The 27,300-nt window shown below is 32.8% G+C and overlaps 2 protein-coding genes and 3 long non-coding RNA genes across 11 annotated transcripts; 3 read left to right on the top strand and 2 right to left on the bottom strand.

The window, feature by feature from the left end:
- Positions 1-461: 461 nt before the first annotated feature.
- LOC107414847 (uncharacterized) lies at positions 462-4,514 on the top strand. 5 transcript variants are annotated; one of them, XR_009640424.1, is made up of 7 exons: positions 467-1,117; positions 2,384-2,461; positions 2,635-2,710; positions 3,176-3,249; positions 3,341-3,414; positions 3,860-4,033; positions 4,247-4,514. XR_009640424.1 is itself a non-coding variant. In XM_060819748.1 (6 exons), exons 1-6 carry the CDS (start codon positions 1,073-1,075, stop codon positions 3,893-3,895), a joined length of 360 nt encoding a protein of 119 aa, XP_060675731.1. In that variant the 5' UTR covers positions 464-1,072; the 3' UTR covers positions 3,896-4,221. The 5 variants fall into 5 exon arrangements, 4 of the variants coding, with proteins under 4 accessions (XP_015878537.3, XP_060675731.1, XP_015878536.3 ...); XM_060819748.1 differs by lacking the exon at positions 4,247-4,514 and having other exon boundaries at positions 464-1,117; positions 3,341-3,415; positions 3,884-4,221; XM_016023050.4 differs by lacking the exon at positions 4,247-4,514 and having other exon boundaries at positions 3,866-4,221.
- A 137-nt stretch (positions 4,515-4,651) lies between these two features.
- Positions 4,652-5,622, bottom strand: LOC125421397 (putative gamma-glutamylcyclotransferase At3g02910). The gene has a single exon (XM_048470318.2). It carries the CDS (start codon positions 5,346-5,348, stop codon positions 4,737-4,739), a length of 612 nt encoding a protein of 203 aa, XP_048326275.2. The 5' UTR covers positions 5,349-5,622; the 3' UTR covers positions 4,652-4,736.
- Positions 5,623-6,536: 914 nt separating this feature from the next.
- Positions 6,537-8,961, top strand: LOC107414844 (uncharacterized). The gene is made up of 3 exons (XR_007239816.2): positions 6,537-6,783; positions 7,252-8,101; positions 8,323-8,961. It is a non-coding gene; the product is annotated as an uncharacterized LOC107414844 (long non-coding RNA).
- Positions 8,962-11,558: 2,597 nt separating this feature from the next.
- LOC107414856 (uncharacterized) lies at positions 11,559-21,822 on the bottom strand. The gene is made up of 7 exons (XR_007239666.2): positions 21,681-21,822; positions 14,161-21,445; positions 13,574-13,660; positions 13,360-13,421; positions 13,049-13,115; positions 11,769-12,307; positions 11,559-11,661 (listed from the first exon to the last, which is right to left on the bottom strand). It is a non-coding gene; the product is annotated as an uncharacterized LOC107414856 (long non-coding RNA).
- A 293-nt stretch (positions 21,823-22,115) lies between these two features.
- On the top strand, positions 22,116-26,275 carry LOC107414893 (uncharacterized). Of its 3 annotated transcripts, none has more exons than XR_009640508.1 (4): positions 22,116-22,846; positions 22,961-23,105; positions 25,525-25,837; positions 25,953-26,275. It is a non-coding gene; the product is annotated as an uncharacterized LOC107414893 (long non-coding RNA). The 3 variants fall into 3 exon arrangements; XR_009640507.1 differs by having other exon boundaries at positions 22,324-22,463; positions 22,803-22,846; positions 22,961-25,837; XR_009640509.1 differs by having other exon boundaries at positions 22,324-22,463; positions 22,803-22,846; positions 22,939-25,837.
- Positions 26,276-27,300: the final 1,025 nt, after the last annotated feature.

The following is a 27,300-nucleotide window of genomic DNA, read 5'->3' as shown; positions in this document are numbered from 1 at the left end:
ATCTTTCCATCTTAAATATTTTTTGTATTTATTGTTAACTAATTTGTTTTATTTTTGTTAGTTACATCTTCTTCATCATATGTTGGAGTTTGTTCTTCTACTATGAGTGACATTGAAATTGATGAGGAGGTAAATTGAATTTATTTATTACAAAAAATGTGTACATTTAATTGTTAAAACAATTATTGATATAATATTTTTGTTTATTTTTGTAGCAATAAATTCTTACGGAACATTTTTCTATGGAGATTTAAGGAAATAAAAAGTAAAATTTTATTTTTTGTGTGTATTTTTATATGTTGTATTGTATTTTTTAAAAAATATATTTTATTATAATTGTAAATTTGAATTTTAATGTATTTTATTGTAATTTTATTTTAGATCTTTACAAAATTTTTTTTATATAAATATTTAAAATAATATATATCAATTATAGGGGAATCTCCATCCTCATCCCGCATTTAAATAAACGAAAAAAATAATAAAGATGGGATGAAGAGTTTCTCGCGGAAACGGAGATAAAATTTTAAAAATCGAGCTGTACCATCCCGTTGACATTCCGAATTAGAAGCGTGCAGCATCCATCAGCCCAGAAAAGCGAGTGGCTGGGTATGATTGTAATTTTCTGGAGGAGAGGCAAAAACTCACTTCAAAAGCGCAGCACTTCCAATTTAGTTCATCGCACGTGCAGTGCAGTGGAGGGCATCAGATAAAGGCTGAGGCTCATCCACATACGTGTCCTACTTCTCTTTCTCCTCCCCCATATTCTCAAAAGTCAAAACATGGATCCTCCTTCTTTTTTAGAGGAATTACTTTCTTTTAGTTTTCGTTGTGGACTTCCCAACTCCTAAATTCCTAATATTAGTCAAATTAATGCCTCTTTTCTTCATCACACAAATTAATTAATTCTTATTCCCCACCAGGACTTCTACTTCTACTTGTGTGATACAACTCTCTTTTCCTTTCTGGGCTTTTTTTTTTTGGCAACTGGCAATTGCTTCTTCACTTGGAATGTAACTAGTTTTGTTTTATGTCTATGTTCCCATTCCACCAACCCCGTTAGCCATTGCTGATGGAGAGCAGTGATACTGATACTGATATTATTACCACCCACAAGGTACTCTTATATTCTTTTCTTATTAATTAAAATTATCTGCATTTTAATTTTCTACCTTTTACATTTTAATTGATCTGTTGGTTACACATTCATCCCTGTCTGCTTCTTTTTTAACTCGTTTTTCTGTGATTAAAGACAACACATTTTCTAACCAGTTACGCCAAGTCAAAAGCAGCAAAACCACAAAACAGATTGGACGCGGAATTTTTTTCCTTTTCCTTTTTTCTCTTTTTGCAGTTTTTGAGTAATTATGCAGATATATTGCTCGGTTGGGTTGGGTTGGGTTGGGTTGTTTAGCTTTTTAGGTCAGATGTGGATTGCGTTATCCCATTCATTGCCAATGCGTCCTTCTTCTTGATCCTTAAGAATTGAACGAACCAAGTTCACCTATACGAGAGTGAGGAATTAAAACCAACAATAAACTTCCCACTTTTGATGTAAGGTTGGGCTTTAGGTTACAGTTACATCATTTTTCATCGCATTGCTGTTTGCTATATGCTATGTCACATCCCCATATAAAATATGTGGGAAACGGACTAAGGATCTGTCCAATGGATTTGCCTTGGAAACGAGGTCGTATTTGAGTTGGGAAGTTCTAGAGCTCTTTATAAATGCTTCAGCTTTAATTTTCTGGCCAATTGTTAATTTCTGTAATCAATCAGATAATCTGCAGATGAGCAAACAAGTCTACAAAAACATATTTCTATTATTAAATTGAGTTGTATCTATCTGATTGAAAAATCTGTTTATTAATTTCAAATCTACATATGAGCAAAGACGTCTACAAAAACATATTTCTATTATTAAATTGAGTTAAATTTATCTGATTGAAAAATCTGTTTAGTCTGCATGGATTACTGTTCGCCTCTGCTTGCTTCTGTTGATTTGGTCCGTTTGCAGTAGCTAAGGTTTTATAAAAGGCATCGTATGTGTTTATCTTGGTTCGTAGAACATAAGAAAATTAAAGTTGTTGGTTATCCTGCATTTAACGATAATGAAAGAACTTTGGCTTTTGCCCCTTAAATCCTCAATATATGATACTATTAGTTGAATGCATGTTCTAAAATGTTAAGGAATGTAAAACATATAAATCAATGGCAATTTTTTTCTTTTTTTTCTTTTTTTTTATTCTTTTTTTAGCTTCTGCTTTCTGCAGAAGATCTCAAAATTTTGTTGCTTATTTCCCAGTATTGAACACTATAGATTCATTTTGATATTTGATTTACTTTAACTTATTCTGATAGGGGATTTTTGACTTGTTTCAAGGATTATTACAAAGTTTTGGAGGTTGATTATGATGCAACTGATGAGAAGATCAGATTAAATTATCGAAGGCTTGCACTAGTCGGTCTATCTTCTTCTTTTTTTTTTCTTTTTTTTTTTGTCTTTTTCTGATGAAATGATCTGTTACCTGGATTTTGCTTTGAATTACTTGATTGTGAATACTTTCTTATTCTTTGATATGATTGGGATGTTGACTGAGGAAATTTAGATGATTCTGCTGCCTGTGTATCCAGAAGTGGCATCCTGACAAGCACATGGGTGATAGTAATGTGACATCAAAGTTTCAAGAGATCAGCGAAGCTTACAAAGGTAATTCTTGCGGGGAAAAGAGTGCCTGTGCGTCATTCTCCTTACTAGAGAATTGTGATGGAAAACACATTACTGGATTTAGTTCATAGTAGGAACAAATTCTTCTTATATGGTGTATTTGAAGGAAATAAGCATATCACCAAGGAAAGAAAAAGGGCATAAGCATGTTATAGAAACCCTAGAAGGATAATGAAGTTATCTATGGTTATGGAAACTCGGTAATTGGCCGGTTTGGTTATGAGTTAAAGGGAAAACTTGTGAAACTGTTTATAGGCAGAAGAATATGGCTCCTAGCAGAATCAGAAAATTGCAAGAGAGTAGAAATGTTTGTTTTGGTTGCTAAGTTGTATTGTCTCTCATATTTGGCATGTTGCGTGAGGAAATTTATCATGTTAGGTGAGGTGGTGTGGTATGTATAAATATGATGAATTGAATTGAATTCATTTTCATTGTTTGTGTTTGCAGTGCTAATTGATCCTGCTAAGCGGATTGAGTATGATTTGACTGGAATTTATGAGATTGATAAGTATAGTCTGCGGGTATGAAATTTTATGACATTGTTGTGACTTGTGAGGTGGTTTCTAGTATTGTGAAGTGAAATTTGGATAAAGCTGACAAATTTCCACACAGGAATATCTTGGGAGATTTAAAGGAATGATACTTACATGCAATGGGCTTGGTATCGATCATAATACATCAGCATGGTAAGTGTTAGTTAAGCTTTTAAAATTGTTGACTCATATACTAATTTGGATGAGAAGAAAACTGTTTATCATTTATGAATGGGTTTTGTTAATCTTTGATTACTCCATTTTGTTTGCTTCTCTGTAACGCTGGATTATGGAAGTAAAATGAGCCTTGGACATCCTTTCCAAATATGATAATACTATATCAATCTTCAGTTGGAGATGACACTGAGCTAAAGGACTCCCTTTCTCTTTGGCTTTCTCTCTGTGTTCAATTAAATACTGTCGTTGTTTTTCGACTTCCATTACCCATCCCATCGATCATATTAGAGTTTGATACTGGGGGAAAGTTCAAAGTATAGAATACGTCCTTTCTCGACGCTGATAATAGTTGGCATAAATAATGTTGTGTTTTATGTTAAACAAGTTCACATATAATTTCTACATATGTAACAACTAACAGTTGCAGGAATCGACAACTCGTACGACTGGGAAGTAATGAATACGAGGATAAATATAAATAAAGAGGTTTGGTCCTTGGTGACAATAATTTGTGCACTCCACTCCGATGAGCAAGAGCTAGCTTGAGCCTGAGCCTGAGCCTGAGCCAGAGCCAGAGCCAGAGCCTACCACATTTGTAAATTCTATCATTTCCATGTTCCATTACCTTGTTAGACCAGGAATACCACATATGATCATTAGATGCAGATGTTGTAAAAATTGAGACATGTTATTATTATGAAATTGAGACTATGCAGCTCATGACGTTATTATGAGATAGAATTGTTAGCTATATTACCAATACAATTTATTTTATTTTATTTATTTAGTTATTTTTTTTGTAACGCAGTACTTGGTGGGAAAGAAGAAACAAGCATTTATAAGTGAACAACCTGAAGGTGTTAGTTTTTGTGGAAAGCTTTCATTTTTGTGGAAAGCTTTCAACTCCTCCATTCATCTTGCGGTGGTACTGGTAGTGGTACCTACATGTACATGATCAATCACTGTCTCTGCAAAGCAGATTACATAAATCATTTTAGTTGGCGATTTTGTAATCTGCTTTCCAAAAATAAAATATGAGGGGTTTGCGGGAAGAGGCTAGTGGTATTTTGTTGTCCATATTCCCTAAAATGGTCAAAATAATAATAGTAACAATAAAAAATAGGAGAGAAACACCAATCATCTGATGGATTCATTACAGACTACATATATATATATATATATATCATAAACCTACAAAATATTAATCAGCCTAGAAAAAAGTAATGAGAATATATATATATATATATATAAAGTACAGGTCGTTGACAATTAATATTATAATATTTATTTAATTAATACTACTGAGAAGGAGAAGGAGAAGGAGAAGGAGAAGAGGAGAGAAACAAGCGAATGTGGTCAAGAAAGGAAAGATGCTGGGGCCTGTCTTTGCGCCGGACATATCCAACGGTATCACTCTCGGAATACGCGCTCAAACCCTTGTTCCCATTCTTCTCCCAGAGGCCCAAGGCGTAGCTGCGGTGCGCGAAGTAGGCCTCCGTGGACGCTGACCTTGACCACCCCATGTTGTGGATATCGACGTCGATCGGCAGGCGCTCGTAGTGGCCGAGGGTGGTTCCTTCCAAATCGTCGAGACGGGCCAGCCCTGCGGGGGACACGGCGTAGAGCTCGCCCAGGACGCGTTGGCCGGAGCCTGGCAGGTTCAGCAGGAAAGGAACACGGTAGGGACCGCAAACCAGAGGGTAGGGCTGAGCCGTCTGGAATAGCCCCATGAAACGGGCGTCTCCGCTTCGGATCAGCTCTTGCATCAGAACGTGGTTCGAGAACCCCTTCTTCAGCGTTCCGTATGTGAAGATCAGCCTTCCACTTCCGCTTCTGCTGCTGCTGCTGCTGCTGCTGCTGCTGCTCTCTGTCGCTGCATCATCAACATCGTTTACCACCACTCCTACCATGTTTTTCCAATGATTGGTTCTTCGATATCAAAAAACAAATGCAATCGTTTTGTGCTGAGCCAAATTGAGATCTGTACCAGACTTAAAGAAGTGTGGTTGGTGTGAGTGATTTATTGATGTTGGGTTGGGAATTGATTTTAAACAAAAAAATCCTAAAAGGTGCAGACTTTTTTTGGTAATGAGAATGACATGACTTTATGGGGACGTATTGGAGCAAGAGTTTGCTTTCCTCTGGGAACTTCTGGCGTATTTATTTGTAAAATGGAGTGCATCTTCATTTGGAGCAGCCCTTTAAATGTTCCCTTTTCCTTTTTTCCCTTTTTTTTTTTAAATACTTTTTAAATGTTAAGAGCCAAGTCTTATAAAAAGAACTCCATAGCATCTTTCATTTTTATTTTTTAATATAAAAAATTAATTTGATTCTTAAAAAAATAGGAAGATCAATTTATTTTTATTAGAAAAAATATAAATAAAATATAAATTTATTTTTTATCTGTTTAAGTTTTTGATGATATAAATGATAATTTAATATGGTATTATAGTAAATATTTTATAAGATTTTGAAATTAAAAATACATGTAAGGATAAAAAAAAAAAAAATCCTATAAGAGATAAGTGAAGGAGAGTATTAGAAAATAAATGTAAATAAAATGAAAATTTATCTCTTATCAATTTAAGTTTGATATCAAAATTAGAGATTTCAAAAGTTAAAAATAGGAATATAAATAGAGCAATAACAATAAATTTTTATAAAAGAAAGCATTGTAATAAATATTTATGGAGAAAAATAAAAAGAAAGAGTATAAAAAAAAAAAAGCACTTTCTTCAAATTTTACTTATTTTGCTGTTTATTTTAAAACATATGAAAAAGATGACTTATTTTAAAAAACCCGCTTTGGATGATTACTATTATTATCCTTTTTTTTTTTTGTTTTTGTTTTTTTTTTGTTTTGTTTGACTGAGTCTTTACGTGATAAGTGAAATTTTTAGCCCAACCCATCCATTGTTGTATAGTCCTGAATTGGTTGATTATAATTTTTATTGGGCCTCTGTTGTTCAATAGCCCAACTCAAATCATTATATCAACAGCAAAAGTGCATATATATACAAGTGGTATTTGGCCCAATGTCCTTTTTTTAAAGCCTCTAATGAAATATACCCCTTATTTCTTAGTTTTTTTTAATCTGCCATTTGCTTTCCATTTTATCCCCAATGAAAGTAAAAAATTATTCTACTTTCCTTTCTTCATTCCTTCAGTCCGAGAAACCCAGAGTCTTTAGTTTTTGCACTCTGCTTTTCTATTTTTCTTCATCCCCCAGAAAACCCACATACAATCTCATTAAGAAAAAAAAAAAAAATCCATGCTCCATCTCCCTGCATCTCTTACCTCTTCTCTTGCAAACATATGAAAGACTAAGGAAAAATTGCGTTTGAAGTAAGGATCTGTGTATTTTGATTGTTTTTTTTTTTTTTTTTTTTTTTTAAAGCTTGGGTTTTTGCTTGATTGGCAAAAGGCGAAGACGATGATTGGAATGGAGGAAACTAGTCGAAATCAAGTAGTAGTAGTAGTAGTAGTAGTAGGTTATACAATTTAGTGGGGTAATTAAATATTATGAGTGAGCTTTAGGGTTGGTTTTTATATTGCTTTAAGGTCAGAAACACTTTACAAGTGTTTGTTGAATTTTCTGATTGCAACAGAATATTAAAGGAAATTGAAAGAAAAGAAAACCCAAAAAAACAAAATTGAAGAATAAGTAGAAAGCAGTTATGGTTAAAATCTGCTTCAAATGTTGAATCATTTGTTTTCTTGTTTATATGACACTCACCATCTTGCTAGATATCATAATTTAATTACATAACTTCATTTTGATTTTATGTTGGTTTCTTGTTTATGGTTATGAAGGTGAGCGGTAGTTGTGCAGAGGAGCTTTACTTGGAAAGTTTGCAGCATCAAATAGAAAGTGATCTTATGCCAAGTGCCCTATGTGACCAAAGTGATTCTTATGGTATCCTTTTAGTTATATGTTCTATGGCGAATTATATAAGTAAACTTTTTTTTTTATTTTTTTTATTTTTACAATTAGTTAATATTTAAAAAAGATGTTATACCTACTATATGGACCATGAGGTATACTATCTATGTTGTTTAGTTTGCCCTAATTTCTTTCTGTTTAGTTTTCAGCCAAGGTTGGAATTTCTTAGGCTTGGCTGGTGGAACATTATTAATTTTCAAGTTGATTACAAATATGCAGTTGGGGATAGGATAGGTGAACTATCTTATACTTACTCCTATTTTATGAATTTGAGGTTGGTTGCCGAGATGTGGTATTAGTTTGCTTGTGGTTTTGTATTATAGGCTAATGGCACTCAAGACTTCCATGATAAACTGATATTTACAGATTGAGAAACCCATACTATTGGTTACAATTCCAAAAATGTGCTTGAAAATGCCTTAGGTCAGGTGCATATCGTTATCCTTGTGCACTTGGTTATGAGGTTGATGTAGTGTCCCTCCTTAACATATTGAAGTTGTGGGTTTATTTTTATTTTTATTTTTTTTTGTCTATAAGTAATAATCGCTGCCCTCACACCCTTTCTGTGAATTTCATGTAACAATTGGTGTATTACTAAAGTGGATATCACGATGGTCTCATAGCAAGAGAAGAAGCTGTAGCACAAGAGGGATTTAATAATGGCTTTAAGGAATCAGTCTTTGTTGGGTACAAATGGGGTCTAGTTAGAGGTGATACCAGGTAAAAGAAAACAAAAGAGGAAAATAATTTGAATGCTCTGTTGCTTATAGAGTTTTTAATAAAATTGCTATAAGCATATGATTAAAAAAGAATTTAAATGCTTTGTTGCTCATAGAGTTTTTAATGAAGTTGCTATAAACATATGATTAACTTCTTTCCTCTGCTACTTTTGTTTTCCTATTTTGTCCAATCTGCATCCCCATGAACTACCTTCACTTTAGTTCCTGAGGACTTGAAAGAGAGCATTTAAATTCTCAAGATGGTAACCAAACTCTCAAAGACATGAATTGCATGGTTGCTTTTCATAAGGGTTTGACAACGTGGGCTAAGTGGGTGGATTCTACTATGAATCATAGTAAAACCAAAGTCATCTTCCAAGGAATTTCTCTTACCCACTACCATTAAGTTTACTTCTTTCCCATCACCAATTTTTTTTTTTTTTTGAAAACCAAAAATTAATTTCGTGAATTTCTTTGATGCTTTTTTTTTTCTTTCTTTTTTTTCCTTTTCATATTTAGTGGCAAGGGATTGGAATGAGCTAGGGGTGACAAACTGTGGAAATGAGACAAAACTCCTTAGTGGATCAGTCTATCGAGGCAGATTGCCCAAGGAATTATATGTGGTGAAAGATGTATTAACTGGAATGAGAAAACATGTTCATCTGCTGGACATAACAACTTTATCACAACTCAGAAAAGATGCACATCCTGGCTTTTATAATGGCTTTAGGTGCATGGACTGTAACCATTGGTGTATTGCTGGACTCTTAGATACTTGGAATTAACTTTTTATGCATTTCTCATAATTGTTATGCTTGTTCTGGTATTTTTAGTTTATAAAAATGATCATACGGTTGCTTAGGTCCTTCCTTCCATAGATCACCATTTTTAAGGGAATCAAGTTTCAAAACATGACCGATCTTTTCATTTTCAATGTCAACCAGATATTGAGAGTTAAATATCATTAATGAAACTCTACAATCCTGGATAATTTAGAGTATTTAATATATTCATAATTTGAACCATAAATTTGCACGACTCTTTGATTTTTCTTTTTTTCCTTGGTAAATATGTCATTTAATGGCCCACTCTTTAATTCTTTGGTTGTTAAATATGTCATTTGATAGTTTCCTGACCTTGCATGTTACATTAGTAAATGAGTCTTTGGAAAATTCCATGGTGATGGAGGAATGAGGCAAGGCTGCATGAGTCAAACATATGAGGGATGCAAAGTGGTTGAGACTAAGACAAAGTTTTGAAAAAGTTCTCAAATTTGCACAAAAATTTGATTACCGTAGGGCCTTCGGTAATTACCGATGAAACCTACGGGAATCAATTTGTCCTTACTTGAAAAATTACTATAGATTTCATCGGTAATTACCGAAACCCCGATGGTAATCATATTTTACCAATTTTTTGGCCCCCACAAGTCCCCTAAAGTGTGTTAAATGTAACAACATGCAAAATATACTTTCTTCAATGATCCTAAGGAAAAAAAATCCCAAAATTTATGAAAAAGTTCTCAAATTGGCACAAAAATATGATTACCAGAGGGCCTTCAGTAATTACCAATGAAACCTACGGTAATCAATTTGTAGTTGTTGGAAAAATTACCGTAGATTTCATTGGTAATTATCGAAACCCCTATGATAATCATATTTTACCAATTTTTTGGCCCCCATAAGTCCCCTAATGTGTGTTAAATGCAAAAACATGCAAAATATACATTCATCAATGATCCTAAACAGAAAAAATCCCAAAAGTTCGGAAAAAGTTCTCAAATTGGCAAAAAAATTTGATTACCGTAGGGTCTTCGGTAATTATCGATGAAACCTACGGTAATCAATTTGTAGTTATTGGAAAAATTACCATAGGTTTCATTGTTAATTACCGAAACCCCTATGGTTATCACATTTTACCAATTTTTTGGCCCCCACAAGTCCCCTAAAGTGTGTTAAATGCAACAACATGCAAAATATACTTTCTTCAATGATCCTAAGGAGAAAAAATCCCAAAATTTCTGAAAAAGTTCTCAAATTGGCATAAAAATTTGATTACCGTAGGGCCTTCAATAATTACCGATGTAACCTACGGTAATCAAATTGTAGTTGCTGGAAAAACTACCGTAGATTTCATCGGTAATTACTGAAACCCCTATGGTTATCACATTTTACCAATTGTTTGGCCCCCACAAGTCTCCTAATGTGTGTTAAATGCAACAACATGCAAAATATACTTTCTTCAATGATCCTAAGGAGAAAAAATCCCAAAAGTTCTGAAAAAGTTCTCAAATTGGCACAAAAATTTGATTACCGTAGGGCCTTCGGTAGTTACCGGTGAAACCTATGGTAATTAATCCACTTTGTTTGTAATTTTCTCATTTTTCCCAAATTTTTGGTGGATTCTTTTGTCAGAATCATTAATAAAATTATATTTAGCATATTCTTGGTAGAAACATATTTTATCGAAGGTTGTCGGATTGAATTGTGATGATTTTCTTTGAAAAAATTGAACAAATATAAATTGAGGCCACCTATACAATATTCTTGCCATACCATTATTTTATTGTTGACAACAAACCATCAAATATACCATATATGTAAAAGGCTAAAATATAAATATAAATATTTGGACAAACATATGTATATATGGTATAAATATAAATACTACCAACAACACAGTGGCCAAAAAAATATATAATGATGACAAATTCTTATTGATTCGAATTTAAAAGACACATGACAAAAACATTACAAGTTATCATTAACAAAATTCGAATACAATTTTGTATCATACTCAATCTATGTAGTATGCAATTAGAATGATTGTTAAGCTATTCTTTCCGTTGCATTATTCTTAAGGGTTCTCTATGAAGGGAGTTGTAGATTGTCACAGTAGATGAGATACTTAAGTACAAATTAAATGGGAAGACAAAATAACATGTTAAGAGCCGATTATGTGTCATGGCATATCTTTAAACAAATTCAATGGGAAGACACAATAACTGCGATTTTTCTTTGTCTTCGAAGGCCAAAACAATGTCGTTTAAGACTGACCCTAGTAGTAATGTTATTCGGTTCCCGTTTGTATCATACTCAATCTATGAAGATGTAGAATAAAATTTATTGGATAAAATAAATTGGAAGTCCACAATTAGAGCTCCAACCTTATAAGGACATTCTCCAACCTTATACCAAAACTCCCGTCCTCATAGTAACGAGGTTCTGAAACAAGAAATTTGAAGTCCACAATTAGAGCTCCAACGAAACAAGAATTTGAAGTCCACAATTTGTAGTGGTACATTTCGAGCATGTGGTCTGAAACTAATTAAATGGGGTCCTGTTCAATGTGTAAAATGAATTAAACAGGGGAAAAGAAGAAGAAGGAAAACTTACTATAGCCTTGAAATCAAAACACAAATAATAGAGGAAAGAAGTAGTAAAACACACTTGCCTTCATGAACATTAAGGTAAGACCCAATTCCATTTGGGCCTGTACCATGCCGATAATCAAGACCATTTTTCCATAGTGGAACTCAAGCAAGAATATCTAGGGCATTACCTATAGGAAAATGAACATGTACCTTCATGTCACACAAACTTACAAGAATATAGTCAATACATTTCACCTAAAATGAAATACATTATTTGAAAAAGAAAATAAAATACCATTGGTTCCATTAGGAAATCGAGCATTCCCAAGTGCAATATGACCCTTAAGGACTTGTAAAATGAAGCAAACAAAATTACTTTACAATACTTGAAAAAAATATAATAATAATAATGATAATAAAAAGGAAAAACAAAATAGATTAGCACTTGCTGCAGTATAGCATGGTTTCTCATGTTCTGATGGTTTTCCAAAATGAACTGTCCTTCTTATATCAGTTGTTCGATGTAAATACTACATAAATGCCCATAAAGATAACCACTTATAAGTTAAAAATGTATCAATAGAAAACATAGTCTATCTAGCTCAAATATTTAATAAAAATAAGTGCATGAATGTAGTTTGTAATTTTTACATAATTTGTTACCAGTCAAAGTACATACAATAGTTAATTATAGCTAACAAGCCTTCGCTCCTGAGTCAAAAAGATACATGCTGTCTTGATTAAACTCAGCATAAGTTTCTGCTGGTGACGCATAATGGATGATTGCAGCATTTGGACCAACCAACGAAATAGTAAACTTAATCCTTTAAAATGCTGCAGATATAACAGAAAAGAATATCTCTATCATGAAAAATTTTGTAAGAAAAACAATATCTCTATCATGATAAATTTTGTAAGAAAAACATATTCCTCTAGTGTATTACATAATTCATATTTCGGTTGCTAATTAAAGCAAAGCCCTGACATGTAATGTATAATTAAATTAGCTTCACTTTTCAAAGGATTTTTTATCAGACCCATGCTATGCTAACTAGAAAATCTATCAAAATTATCATTATTTGGTCCATAAGATAAGAAACAAACATAAAACTATTTTGAGGAATGGTACCCCAACATTTTCAACTATATCACTTTTTAAGAAGAACATTTGAAAATGGTTGATAAAGTATGAATTAACATATCCATGTCAAAGTTCATTTAAAAGTGGAAAACCCTTTATTTCTTTTCATATGTTGGAATTTGTCATGCATAGCATGTCATGCTAGCTTTTGAAAGTGGTTGCTAAAGTAGGAATTAGCATATCCATGTCAAAGTTCATTTGAAAGTGGAAAACACTTTGTTTATCTTTATATGGTGAAATTTTCCATGCATAGCATGTCAAGCTTGCTTCAGAAGCAAGTTGTGCCCATGCAATACAACTTAAGAACCATTACCACTCATGTGCATAATGACAATGTCAGAGATACCTCTTTTGAAGTTCACAGATATCATATAGAATTTTCAACCATGACCACTTATTATCATATAGAATTTTCATTTGAAATTCACAGATACCTCTTTTACTGCAGGAAAACTCTCCAGCTTATCGCTTGTAGTCACCTCTGTTAGTTTAAGTGCTTGCCTACAATCATTGCATCATTATTTGATTAGTGTGTAGTGAAACTGCACAAGCAGAGCATTGCATGAAGACACATAGAAATATACACAAGCTGTGTACTGACAACTTGTCTGATACGGTTTATGTCCTTTTACATTCCTATTTTAGGCAATATTTAGGCCACAATACATCTCAACAAGTATTTCAATCAAAGGTTAGATGTTGCAAAACAACCTGAAAAAACTAAAAAAAAAAAAAAAAAACTTACAATTGTTTTTTCTTAGTCATTTCGTCTCACTCCAAGAAGTAACCAGAAACCCCATATATCTCCTGCATTTGTATATGCAATAAAAGCTTAGACATCTTTTTATTTATTTATTTATTTTTTAGTTTTATTGCTTTCATAAAAAGCTTTTCCTCCAAAAAGGGTATATTGACTACTTGTCCAAGAAATAAACAGATGCACAGGTTTCACCGACTACCTGCTTATGCAACCAGACAAGATATTGCACCATTGCAGTGCCATCCTGAATGTGTGCTTTCTTCAAACGTTCCAACTCCACTGGATTCTAAGTTTTTAAATTATCAATTGTAAATAAAATAAGGAAAAATCATATTTCAAACCAAATAAATTGATTGCAGAAAATTTATGCATTCTAAGATATCAAATTGTGAACAGAAAATTAAACGTGACATGTTTTTATTGGAAAATGAACAAAAGTCAAATCCTTGGATAAAATCATAGGTTTAATTATATCAAGTTTTTAAACATTTTAAATTTCTTCGTTATAAAGGGCTGTCTGACTATCTGAGGGCTATCTCTAATTTGCGTTGGGCTAGCCTTATTCTGTTTTGAAATTGACTAAATAATTAGGCTCCTATGTACTTGTTTTCTCACACTTTGATGACTAATACTTTTACTAGCTAAACATAAGAGCTAACTTTTCTTTTTCTTTTTTCAGTAAGGCATTCTTTATTTGTTAGAAACCCACAATTTATCAATGTATCCCCAGCACATGCATTCAACTAATATACAACGTATGTACTATATAATATATAAATTATTTACCTCATCAAGATCAAGGGTTCCCTCGAACACAATACTAATGCTAGAGACAGCAGAATCATGTACATGATCGTGACGATGATGATGATGCTAATGATCATGCCATTCTGAAACAACCATGCAAAATTTCTTATAGGGATGAAGAAGATGAAAATTCAAAAACTCCAACCTTAACCTTAAATCTGAGATTTTTGGGGGCAGGATGAAGAAGGAGAAGAGAAGAGTCGGCTTTGGATTTTGGGGGAAGGGTGAGCAAGAAAAAGAGAAAAGCCAGCTATGCCGTTTTTGGAGAAGATTTTTGAAGGAGTGGACAGAAGGGAACTAAAAAAAAAAAACTTTTCATTTGATTTGTTTTTTATATCAAGGGTAGTTTAGAAATATTGAAAAACGAAAGGGTAAAACAAAAAATTTCTTAAATAAATGGGTGGAAATCCTCATAGCCTTTTTAAAAGGGGTATTGGACCAAATACCCCTTGTTTTTATTTATTAATATGGGAATTTGGCCCAATGCCCTCATGAGGATGAGCTTAACGATTGGTACCCTGCATTTGCTATCCTTTTTCTTTTTTTCTACTTTTTAATACCCATTTTAACCTTAAAACAATGAGAAATGACTTGGGTATCCTTATTTTACTTTCCCAGCATCCATTCTACTAAACATTATTTTCACCACACCACACCAGTATTCCACATTGCTTTTGAAAAAATAAAAAACTTCATCTCATGTCCCTTTTAACTTTTAAACAAAAAAAAAAAAAAAAACAAAAATACACTTTTTACAACCCTTGAACAACTATCTATCATCAGGTAATTTTTTTTATTTTTTTGTTTATTTGTTGCCGTGGACTGGTGTGGGTTTGTTTTTTTGTTTATTTGTTGCCTTGCCGTGGACCGGTGCGGTGTAAACACAATAATACTCATTGTATTAATGATAATCAGGTTAAACACAAGCAGTATGCTATCGTCAATACTCATTATATTTTGCATGTTGTTGCACGAAACCCACATTAGGGGATTTGTAGGAGTCAAAAAATTTATAAAGTGTAATTACTGAAGGGCCTTCGATAATTACCGATGAAACCTTCGGTAATTTTTCTCGCAAGGACAATTTGATTACCGAAGCCCCGACAGTAATCAAATTTTTTTGGCAATTTTAGAACTTTTTCAAACTTTATGGGGATTTTGCTGTTTAGGATCATTGATGAATGTATATTTTGTATGTTTTTGCATGAAACACACATTAGGGGACTTGTGGGAGTCAAAAATTTTGTCAACTGTAATTACCGAAGGGCCTTCGATAATTATCGATGAAACCTTCGGTAATTTTTACAGCAAGGGTAATTTGATTACCGATGGTTTCATTGGTAATTACTGAAGACCCTACGGTAATCAATTTTTTTTGACAATTTTAGAACTTTTTCTGAACTTTATGGGGATTTTACTTTTTAGGATCATTGATAAATGTATATTTTACATGTTGTTGCACAAAACACACATTAGGAGACTTGTGGGAGTCAAAAAATTTGTCAATTGTAATTATCGAAGGGCCTTCGGTAATTACCGATGAAACCTCCGATAATTTTTCCAGCAAGGGCAATTTGGTTACTGATGGTTTCATTGGTAACTACCGAAGGCCCTACGGTAATCAAATTTTTTTTACATTTTAGAACTTTTTCCGAAGTTTATGGGAATTTTACTATTTAAGATCATTGATGAATGTATATTTTGCATGTTGTTGCATGAAACACACATTAGGGGACTTGTGGGAGTTAAAAAATTTATCAACTGTACTTACCGAAGGCCATTCGGTAATTACCAATGAAACCTTCGGTAATTTTTCCAGTAAGGGCAATTTGATTACCAATGGTTTCATTGGTAATTACCGAAGGCCCTACGATAATTAAATTTTTTTGGCAATTTTAGAACTTTTTCCGAACTTTATAGGGATTTTACTGTTTAGGATCATTAATGAACGTATATTTTGCATGTTGTTGCATGAAACACACATTAGGAGAGTTGTGGGAGTTAAAAAATTTGTCAGCTGTAATTGCTGAAAGGCCTTCGGTAATTACTGATGAAACCGTCGGCATCGGTAATTACCAATGCACCATCCGTATTCATTTTTTTAAAAATGTTTTCACTTCTGAAGGTCTGTTTCTCTCTTATTTGGTTTCGGATAAACACTATTTAAACGTTTTCACTTCTTAATGTCTCATTTTCTCTTATTTTATCAACGGTTAGCATTAATAAAGCTAGATTTAGCATGTTCTTGCTGAAAACACACTATCGAAGCTGTCGGATGGAATTGTGGTGATTCTTTTGTAACGGTGGACAAATGTCAATTACCGACGATGCATCGGTAATGACCATTGGGCATTAATAGCATCCTTGTAACAGTAAGAAACTTACAAAATACTGAACACATAATGATATTTTACCAACACAATACGATAGATGACTTATAAAAAGGAGAAATGCAAATCTAAAGGAGATTGGAAGAAGCTTTCAAGCTGGGAATAGTCTCCAATCTAAAACTAACTAAATTTCAATGCATATCATTCAAACAAGTGCAAATGGTCCTAAACCAGAGAGCGAATATTTGAGAACTCAATTACCATTTAAATTCTCATCCTTCTTATTTCTTGCTTTTCCACTTCTCAAAAAATATGGAGAATTTAATAATGAAATTGGATCCTTAAACTTCCTCTTGAAATGAGAATCATGTAGAAAAACTAAAAACTAAATCTGAATTAGTAAGAGAAAAATGTACAAGTGTTTTATGAATAAAAACTACAGAATATTACAAGATGATTTTTTCCACTTCCTGTATATAAAGCTCTGACAAGAACCAAAAATTCTCTGCCGCCAACAGAACATTCCTCTACCAACAACTATAAAATTGCTAAAAACTATTTTCATTTTCTTGGTGAATCCACCATCAATATATAAACAACAGATGTTGCCCCGCCCGCCATGGAATAAGACAGTTTTCTAAGCATCCAATTCTACGAACTGACCTTTATGATTTGAAGAATTAATTGATGAAGTAAAATGACTAAAAATTAGTTCCTTCTAAGCTGCACATTGCAATACCAAGGATTGAAAAGACTTGAACCACCTATATTTATTGCAATTAGCACTGATATGCTTGTAATCACAGCAAGCCAAAATAAGGCTGCTTTTTTCACCTAAACAATTAAAAGCTAGTCCTTTAGTGGTCATATCCTCATAATGCCTCAAGGATTTTATCCACCCATCTACCACCAAAAAAATAAATATCAGGTAGCATGTTCAAGTAATTGATCATAATCACATAATTGATCATAATCACATAAAAGCAAGCACATATATTCTTCTGCTTAGGTACAACATGAAAATTACTAGAAGGAATCCCACTTGTAAAAAATAAAAAATAAAAAAATCAACAGCTATCATTTTGTCAAATTCACAGCTGGCACAACAAAATTCTTATAATTGACACATACTGTCTCAATTTGACCATGCCAAAAGTAGAAAATAATAGAAACAGAGTAGTTCTCCGTGGGGTGTGTCCCTAATTTCATCTTTTGAGGGATTTTTGATACCAACATCAGTCTAAAATGGAAATGAAGTTGTCCATTAGTACAAGAGATTGAAAACCATTGGGTGGTTCTATTGCAAAGATGTAAGAGAAATCAGATAAAAGCATTAAAAAATATGGCCCTCTGACAGATCAAGAAACTAGTATGCAACTTAACTATCGTCCAAGTATGTTCAGTGTTAGAACTACCGAGTAAGGCTTCTCTCTCAAGATGTAACGCTTATACTTTCTTGGAATTCTTTGTCTTCGAAGAAACAAGCGCATGCCTACGACAAGACAGTGAAATGAAAAAAGGTAAAACTAAACATTTAGGAATATTCAATCAGAATGAGGACACAAATGAAGGTGCAACTCATACCTTCCTAGATGCATAGATGCAATAGGTCCTCCATATCCAAACATCCCAAACAAGGGCTACATAACTAAGATATGCTTAAAAGATAAATTTCAACGAGTAAACACTAAGAAGACAGTGGACACAGGACATAACGTACAAACAAATTGTACTTTAAATATGGAGGAAGAAATGCATGCTAATAAATAATCAAGAGAAACAGAAAATAATAGAAAAGTACATGTAGGAAATAAGAGGTAGACTTCTCTTTATATTAGAATGAAACATACATGCTCAAGCTACAAAAGTCATGTCTAGTTTTCACCATATAAATAAGTGTATACACAAGATAAAACCAAAATAAAAGGATATTGAAAACAGATTTTACCATAAGGTATGGAGGTTTTAACCTCATTGCTTGTCCTCTCGAAGACTTGTGAAGTGATGCACCCATCTTTCCCATCCAATGGAAATTATTTCTATTGATTTGTTACCAATGAACCACTATTGCCCTCATGGTTCCATGGACTAATATTCCAACAATCATCTTCATCTGTTTATATTCCCTAATGTGTTATGCATACTCGCTGATCTACAATGGTTGCACCCCGGCATATCATTACAAGGAATTAAGGAAAGCAAAAGCAAATCAATTGATCCACCATATCTCCAATCAATAGCAGTCTCGTCAAATTAAAGAGTTGATGTTAAAAATACTTAACAGTTCAACAATTCAATTCAAGGGGAATATTGACACCTAATGAAAACTAAACTTTGTTATTCTATAGGCTCGAAACCTTTGAAGTGGGATTACTATGAGAAATCCATAAATCATCAGTCATCAATAAATGGATTTCATTTGCAAGCATTGGTGTAAAAGAACAGGAAAAAAAAAAAAAAAAAAGAAGAAGAAGAAAAAGTGGAAAATAGACTAGAACTAAAAAACCAAAAATTCTTTGTTTATTTTCTACACCATTGTACAAAAATGAATGAGAGGAAAGGCAAGGGGACTGACTGTTTAGTTATACCCTCACAATTTTATTTTCTTAGGTCATGTAGATGAGTACTCATTTTAGACGAGTGTAAACAACAAGGTATACTAAGCAAGACAGCGGTTTTCAGAGCATAAGCATCTTTGAATGTCACATATGCAGTATAGGCATACTCACCAGACCTATTTCCAGCAAACCTATAACTCAATTATACCAACATACAATTTACGCACATGTGCAGAGTAGCAAGTTAGAAAAGGCTAAATAACCACTCAATTGAATCTAACCTGTAAAGAGAAACAAACAAATAAAAGGTCTTCTAAAATTATATTGGGACAGAGAGGACCCTTTTGTGTTAATAAGAATTTGAAAGGAAATATGGCATTGGATGGATAGTTACCTCCCTACATGGATCATAATCTGGAATCATTTCTACAGCACGTAATTTATGAGGACATAAAATTGTAGAATCTATATAATAGAAGGCATTCAAGTGTGTTTTTTTTTTTTTTTTTTTTTTTTTGGGCAAAGGTGGCAAAGGAAAGCAATGATAATTTGGAAATTTCTCCATGAAGTTTCAGCTTTTATACAGATAAGATTCAAATTTTGATCTTGTCTTCTTAGTCTGACATTGATAATTACATGTGGAAATAAACTGTCTTGAGGAAGTTATTGTTCTTTAGGAGCATTTTTAACCATCACATTAATATTGAATAATGAAACAATTTCCCAACTTATTGCCATGCTTGGAGTTTGAATTTTATTTGAAAAAAAAGGATAAAGAAAGAGAAGACAATTCCTAACATGCTTTCATGAAAAAGTTAAAATTTCTATTATGTTTACATTTCAATCTCATTTTAGAATATGAACTTCTCAGTAATATTAGCTTTAGCCTCTTGACCAAATGATGGAAAGAAAAATATCTTATATTCTCCACATATAGAAAAATATTTTATATTCTCCACATATACCTTTAGAAATCCATTAAAGCAGGGGTCTTATGGAATAAATTAGCTTTTACAAGACACTCCAATGGACTAATTGACATATGGATATTTAAAATGACAAAAGAAAAAAAGGAAATTAAATAATTGTAATATAAATTCCAGAAAAGATTCTTATCTTTTGACCACTTTCAAACCAAATAACATCCAAACAATTTGATGAGTTTATGAACAATAAATTCATATATAATCAATGACCAAACCATCATTTTGCAGCTTTCACTCGAGGAAAAGGAATCATAATTAGCAATCAGAAGTTGTGCAGAAGGACTCTACTTGATGATTTCAACATCCTCAGTTACACCACAATAAGTGAAAAAGATCATAAATATCCTTTTTTGTTGCTTTTGGAGATAAGCTTGTAACTACTGTAGTATAACCACCCGGGTACATTGCCTTTTAAGACTAACAAAGAGTGGAACTGGGTGAACCAGTGAAAAGGGATTTAAAATAACAGGAAAAACTACAAACAAAAGCCAGATTATATAATTATATATAGCAAAAATTATCATAAATTTAATATTAACATTTCATGGTAACAAACAAGGGCATTGTTTAATCCTTTTTCTTGAATGAAGAAGACCATGTTTTGGAGGAAGAAACAAAAGGGATAAGGGAAATGTCGAAAGCTGACGAAAGACGTTATCATATAATTGGGATGACCTTGCTTTATGTGACAATGCTCATAGAAACCATATCCTTAGTGGTCCTTATCTCACTAAGAAGTCTAAGATAACTGGGTGCTTCTTATCCCTAACATCTAGTGAAAACAATTATCTTCCAAAACCAGAAATTAAACATAATGTTTAATAATTCTTAAGCCCAGATTAGTCTCAATTTTTAAAAATTACTGGTGGATGTCGTGTAAATTCATAGAATAGACTATCCGACAAAGCAATTCATAGATGCATTTTTTTACCTGCTTATGGGTTATTAATTAACCAAGATTTAAGTATTGGCCAAATTATAAAGTTCAAGCTCGTACATTGTGTAACAGAAAAGATTATTTTCATCGAAATTCACTGAAGCAAACCATAAATTCAAATGCAAAGAAAACCAATAAGATATAACTGCAATAGTTTCAGCAAATTCAGAATATATATTTCTATATATATATATATATATATACAGCATTAAACATGAAAGGCGATCACTGATTGACTATTGAACTGTGATCATAAAAAATATATAAACTAAAAAAACTGCTTGAAATGCAAATCTTACCAAATATAAAGATTACCTTCTGTAACTCATTGCTCAATGAGAGACTTTCCAAGATTCAGCATCATTTTCGATCTCAAAGATTCGAATTCAAAGTTTGCACCAAAAATCGATGATGGTTCTGATGAATTCAATCTTTAGATGGTACGTTTGGTTGCTAAGAAAATGTGGAAAAAGGAAAATTTTAATAACCGCTTCGAATTTTGTTTAGGATCCAAATGGGAAAGAAACCAAAAAAATAAAAAATAAAAATTCGTGAAAACAAAATGAAAATTGGATGAGGTTGTTGTTTTAGTTGTCTCAGTGAGTCAGTGAGAAACAAAGGAATGGGAAGAGTGGTGAGAAGAAGAAGAAGAAGAGGAGGCGGAAGGAGCAAGGAGTTTGTTGTAAACCTGCTCACCGTCTAGGTAGACGCCTAAGGCGGCGACTTTGAGGCCAAAACCAGGAAGGGCATGGCGGAGCTGATTGGTGAGCCTAGGGTGCTTCCTCCACTCGTCCCTCCTCTTGAAGCACTCTACAGTAGCTGCTTTGCCATTTTCTCTCACTTTCTCTTTCTCTTTTCTTCGTGCTCCGTCCATGGTACTTTTCAAAAGGATAATTTGGGTATATTGAAAAATAAAAAGATAAAATAAAATCATTTAAAATGAAAGGGGTATATTTCATTAACCCCTCTAAAAGAGGGGTAGTGGACAAAATTTCCCTATATACACCTAATACCATATTAGGGGAATTTGGGTGAATGCCCCTGCTAACAGGGCCTTGAAGGATTTGTACCCATCAATACGTGAAAGTTTTTATTTTGCCCTCTCTTTTTTCAATATTCCTAAAGTAGCCTTATACCAAAAACAAGGGGTTCACTTTTTCCTGAAACATTTTATTTCGCCCTTGGTGCCACCGGTGTTCTTCTTCTCGGCGTAAAGGAAATAGGTCGGTTCGGGGGACAAGGGCGAGTTCCAAAGTGGGTCTAATGCCATTACAGGGGAAAGTGAAAGGAAGTTTTGCAGTGGTGAAGAAATCCAATGATCCCCACAACGATTTCAGTACTTCAATGGTGGAAATGATCGTGGAGAAACAGATCTTCTCGGCTAAAGATCTTGAGCAGCTTTTGCAGTGTTTTTTGTCACTGAATTCATCGATCATCATAAGGTCACCGTTGAAGTTTTCACAGAGAAATGGTAAGCATTGTTCTCTAACTGGGGATCTGAAAAAAAAAAATGGAAAGGGAAAAAAAAGAAAAGAAAAGAAAAGAAAACTTTTCTCTATTTTCTTCTCTGTGACTCTGACATTTGTGTTTTTTAATTAATGGTTAGAATTCTAACTTCGATAGACTAATTAGTGTATTATCCTCCATTTTCCTACCACCCAATAGCTACCTTTTTGGGTTTATTATGGTGGTGAATCATATTCTTGTTTTAATACGGAAAGGACTATGAAATGGACTTTAAATTTTCTTTTAATTTTCTACTTTGTTGATAATAAAAACAATCCTGCTGCTCATGGTGTTTCACGAGCAGATTTCATGGCCTTTGTTGATCATGACCACTGTTGGATGGTTAAAGTAAGTCTTATAATTCCTTATTATTTTTATTTTTTCCATTAATTTTAGAGAGAATATGTATGGGTTTGGCAGGTTGTAGTGACCTCTTTTAGTTTGGTTCTATAAATTTTGCAGGAAGAAGTTCAGTTTTTAATGAATCCTGCAGTGAATAGGCATCCAAACTTGGTGCAATTGATTGGTTATTGCTGTGAAAAAGAAGTGAGAGGTGTGGTTTATGACCTTAACCCAAAGGACACCTTGTACAATTTGACCCTAGCGGGTACATATTTACATAGCAAAATCCACACAATTTTTTGATATTGTCAATTTCATATTATTGAAATCTTTAATAGAAGGTTTTTGCTAATGTTATAGACACCTTGACTTGAGCAAATATAGGACATATACCTATTAAAAAAAAAAAAAATTACCAAGAAAAATATTTTAAAAAAACAATGATATAGATGGATTATGGTTAAAATTTCTTTATTTTGGAGTAGCATGTTGAATAAAATTGCTTTGTTTTGGAGTAGCACGTTTGATATGTATTATTACTATTGGTACATTTTTTTTTTAACTAGATATAACTTTCTAGAATAGACGAAGATGGGGGGAAAAAAAAAAACAAATATGTTCATATTACATTGTTAGGAGTTAGGACCACCTTTTATTTGCTATAGTTTCACCAGATAAGTTGGGACTTAATAAAGGATGAGCAAGGTTGTCTCTGTGTTTGTCTGCCATGCTTCATTGGCTATGCTTAGTGGGTGCTTTACTAAAATCCATTTAATGGTGAAGCAATAATAGGGTTTCTTACATCTCTATCTCTCAATATAAACAAGAAATCTGTGAGAGTATCGAAAACCCAAGAAGTAAGTTAAAAAATAAAAAATAAAAAAAAAAATTGGCAGAATAGAGTAGAGAGATGCTGTTGAAGAAGGTGGTTTACTATGAGAATTGCCCAGGTTGTAAGGTGGAATAGTACAAAGAGACACAACGTGATTTACCGATTCGAGACCTTCTTTTTATTGGGATTGTTGTGTTGTGTAATGGCATGCTTTTTCTTATTCTTCTACTGTTTGTTATTTATTTATATATCATTACTATTTTTTGGCTTTTGGCATTTCAAAGCATTGTTGAATGTTGATCATGTTGATGTTTTGTTTGATTTATTGCATCTGTGAGTGTGTATTTTGTTCTTTGCTACATGTTTTCTACTTGTTAGATTACTGGTGGATGAATTTGATGCTGCATTTTGGAAGATTGGCAGAGGTTGACAAGGAAGTAGCAAAAGAATTTGATGGAAAACATTTTCACATTCTTCCATCTTCTTGACACTCTGTTTTTGATAGACATGCTTTGAAGTAGGATTGAATGAAGATCCAACAAACATCTTTAACTTTTATTCAGTTTTGTTCATCTTTTTGAAGTGCAACTTATAGCCCTGTTTCTTCTTCTTCTTCTTCATCCTTTTTTTTTTTTTTTTTTCAAGTTATTTTATTTTATCTGTAATAGATTAGACATTGATTATTGTCTTCTTCTTTTTTTCCTTTCCAAACAGAATTTGGTTGTGCATCACAATGATTTTTTCTTTTTCTTTTTTTCTTATGGAAATTATGCATATATATATATATATATATAAAGAGTATAAAACAGGAATGGAAAATAAAAATGAAATTCAAAATTTCTTAGGTGGATTTGCAATTTTTATTTATTTTTTTTATTTTTGGGTCCAGGTGACAATTGGATTGTGTAAATGCTGGGTTCTATTGTTTTGAAGGAACAATTTCATCTTGGTGCTTGGTTTTTCTAACAATGTCAGATCCATCTATTATCGGTCTTGTGAAGCAAATGTTTAATGCTGTCTGTTTTGCCATGTTACTTAGGTCCTACATGTAATAATTTTTTGGTAGATATATCGTAATTTTTCACTTGATACCAATTTCAGTTCTTGCATTTTAACACGGGAAATTGTACTAAACTAAACTAGCGTTAGTGGATGTATGAAGGTACTATGTCTATTTTGTAATGGGTTGTATTTGCGCTCTATGTTTTACATTTGCTGCATCTCAGTTTCTGACTTTGGATGGGAATCTTTAGCTCGCTAGCTGGTATCATAGGGATTTGTCATTATGACAGCTTTATTTATGTGGAAAAGTATATGATCTTCTCATATTTAGAAAGTTTAGGAAGGAGATACATGTATTTAAATGTTTCCAATTCTTAGTGCATGTGAGTATGAAAATCCTAATTGTTTGGTTTTATATTCTTGAATGAAGTGTTATGGTAGTATTCAAATTGTGTTGACACTATATAGGAACATGCCATTCACATTTGTGGAACAGTTGAACTTGAAACAGTACTAAAATCTTTGGTTTTTCTACTTCTAAAATTTGATGCTCTGAAATGTTGTTTTTTGGAGTTCGCATTAAGTATGAACTAAGTTGGGCTATGTAATTTGTTTCCTTATCTATTATATTCTTGAATGAAGTGTTTGGTAGTGTTTAGGCTGTGTGACGTTGCATAGGAACTTGGCAACTTACATATGTTTTATGTTTCCAATTATTGGTTACTTGATTCTAAGTTTTTTAGCTTTGTTCTAAGGTGAATGTCCTTTTTTAATGGTTCTTGTCCTTGTGAATATTTAACTTTTTTGGAATTGGTGTTTACTCTATGTAACTTGTTGTTTACTTTAACAGGTTTCCTAAATTTGTCTATTATTAAATGCAAGATTTGGGGGTATTCGGTTGTGTGTTTACATTGTATAGGAACTTGGCATTCATAGTTTTTGTGCGTTCTCGTTCTGAAAGCTTGGTCTAGAATATGTCCAGTAAGAAAGAAGAGAAAGTTCAGGCTACAACTAAAAGGATTAAGGCTGCAGCCTTCAGTGCAGCAAATGGTCTTAGTAGAGCTCAGGCAGAGAGAGCTGCTACAGCTGCAGCCTGAAATATTAATGCATATGTATTGTGAACAAAACTCTTGGAAGCTTTTGCCCCAGTAGCAAGCTCTGAGGTAAGTCATAATGATCCTGCAATGGTGGTGAATCCTTCTTCTTTCCTCTTCTTGTTTTTTTGGGTTTTTATTTTCTTTGGAATGAGTGACATGACTTTCCTTCATTATTTTTAAGGCTGAAAAGGGAGGATTCAAAACCTATGTGATAGAGGTCCAAGGAAGTCACGTTTACAGCAAATTAAAATAGGAGTCTGGAGTTCATCGGGTTCAACGTGTTCCTCATAAATTTTGTATTTCTCTAGTTGTTTATTTATTCATTGGATATTTTGCATTTTACTTTTTGCTCTTCTAGGCCATTAACCAAAGTTTGTTCAATTGTATTCTTAAATGCACGTTGACACTGACTGTTATTATGTTTTCACTCAATTTGTAAATATGATTGATTGAGTTTATATGTCAATAAATTCTCCTAGCAAAACTCAAGTAGGCTGTTTCATATTGATTTCTCTTTTTGGTTTGATATAATGCGTGTTTCTAAAGTTTGATTTAATCATTCTGTGTAATCTTCTCTCTTTGTAACATTGTTGTGTCCATTGTCTATGGAAATAATTTATTGATCTCTAATGGTAATTGCAACCTTATTTAATGATAAGTAACATGGCAAAGAGAAGACAACACACAAAAAAGGTGGAAACAGTGCACAAATTTTATTTAATTTTGATTATCGACGAACCTTCGATATTATCAATGGATGTTTTCAATTCAAATTATAACAATTGCACACAACAACTTCTATAATTTGCATTTCCACCATATGACATGTTAATTTAAACCTTATTTAATGATAAATAAAATGCTAAAGAGAAGAAAACACAAAAAGAAGAGCAAAAAGGGCAAAATTTTGATTTATGATTGATTACCGAAGGGCCATTGGTAATCTTTCCAAAATTTGATAAGATTGCTGGAAAAATTACGAATAGCTCCTATCGGTAATATCGATGGTCTGTCGGTAAAGATCAATAAAACTTATCGGTAATTCAATATAAGTCTCTAGGTATTTGCTGGAAAAATTACTAACGGTTTTCATCGATAATTATCGATGGGCCATCAGTAATTTACATTTATCCAATTTTTTCAAAACAAATCTCCACAATTTAATTTGACAACTTCAATAATATGTGTTTCCATTAAGAACATACTAAATATAACTTTATTAATGATCCTGAATAAAAAAATCCACAAAGGTTTGGAAAATGCGAGAAAATTACAAACAAAGTTGATTACCGATGGTCTATCGGTAATTATCGATGAAAACTGTTGGTAATCTAATATATGTCTCCATGTACTTACTGGAAAAGTTACCGACAGTTTTCATCAATAATTACCGATGGGCCGTCGGTAATTTATATTTCTCCAATTTTTTCAAAATAAATTATTACAATTCAATCCGACAACTTTGATAATGTGTGTTTCCACCAATATCATACTAAATATAACCTTACTATTGGTTCTGAATAAAGAAA

The sequence above is a fragment of the Ziziphus jujuba genome, chromosome 8, assembly GCF_031755915.1.
Source record: "Ziziphus jujuba cultivar Dongzao chromosome 8, ASM3175591v1".
NCBI classification, from domain to species: domain Eukaryota; kingdom Viridiplantae; phylum Streptophyta; class Magnoliopsida; order Rosales; family Rhamnaceae; genus Ziziphus; species Ziziphus jujuba.
This window is presented reverse-complemented; position numbering and strand designations above follow the sequence as displayed.

Coding starts and splice junctions, on each gene's coding strand:
- LOC107414847 (XM_016023049.4), top strand. CDS start 1,073: ATGGAGAGCAGTGATACTGATACTGATATTATTACCACCCACAAG. Junction 1,118..2,383: donor ATATTATTACCACCCACAAG/GTACTCTTATAT, acceptor ACTTGTTTCAAG/GATTATTACAAAGTTTTGGA. Junction 2,462..2,634: donor ATTATCGAAGGCTTGCACTA/GTCGGTCTATCT, acceptor CTGTGTATCCAG/AAGTGGCATCCTGACAAGCA.
- LOC125421397 (XM_048470318.2), bottom strand. CDS start 5,348: ATGGTAGGAGTGGTGGTAAACGATGTTGATGATGCAGCGACAGAGAGC.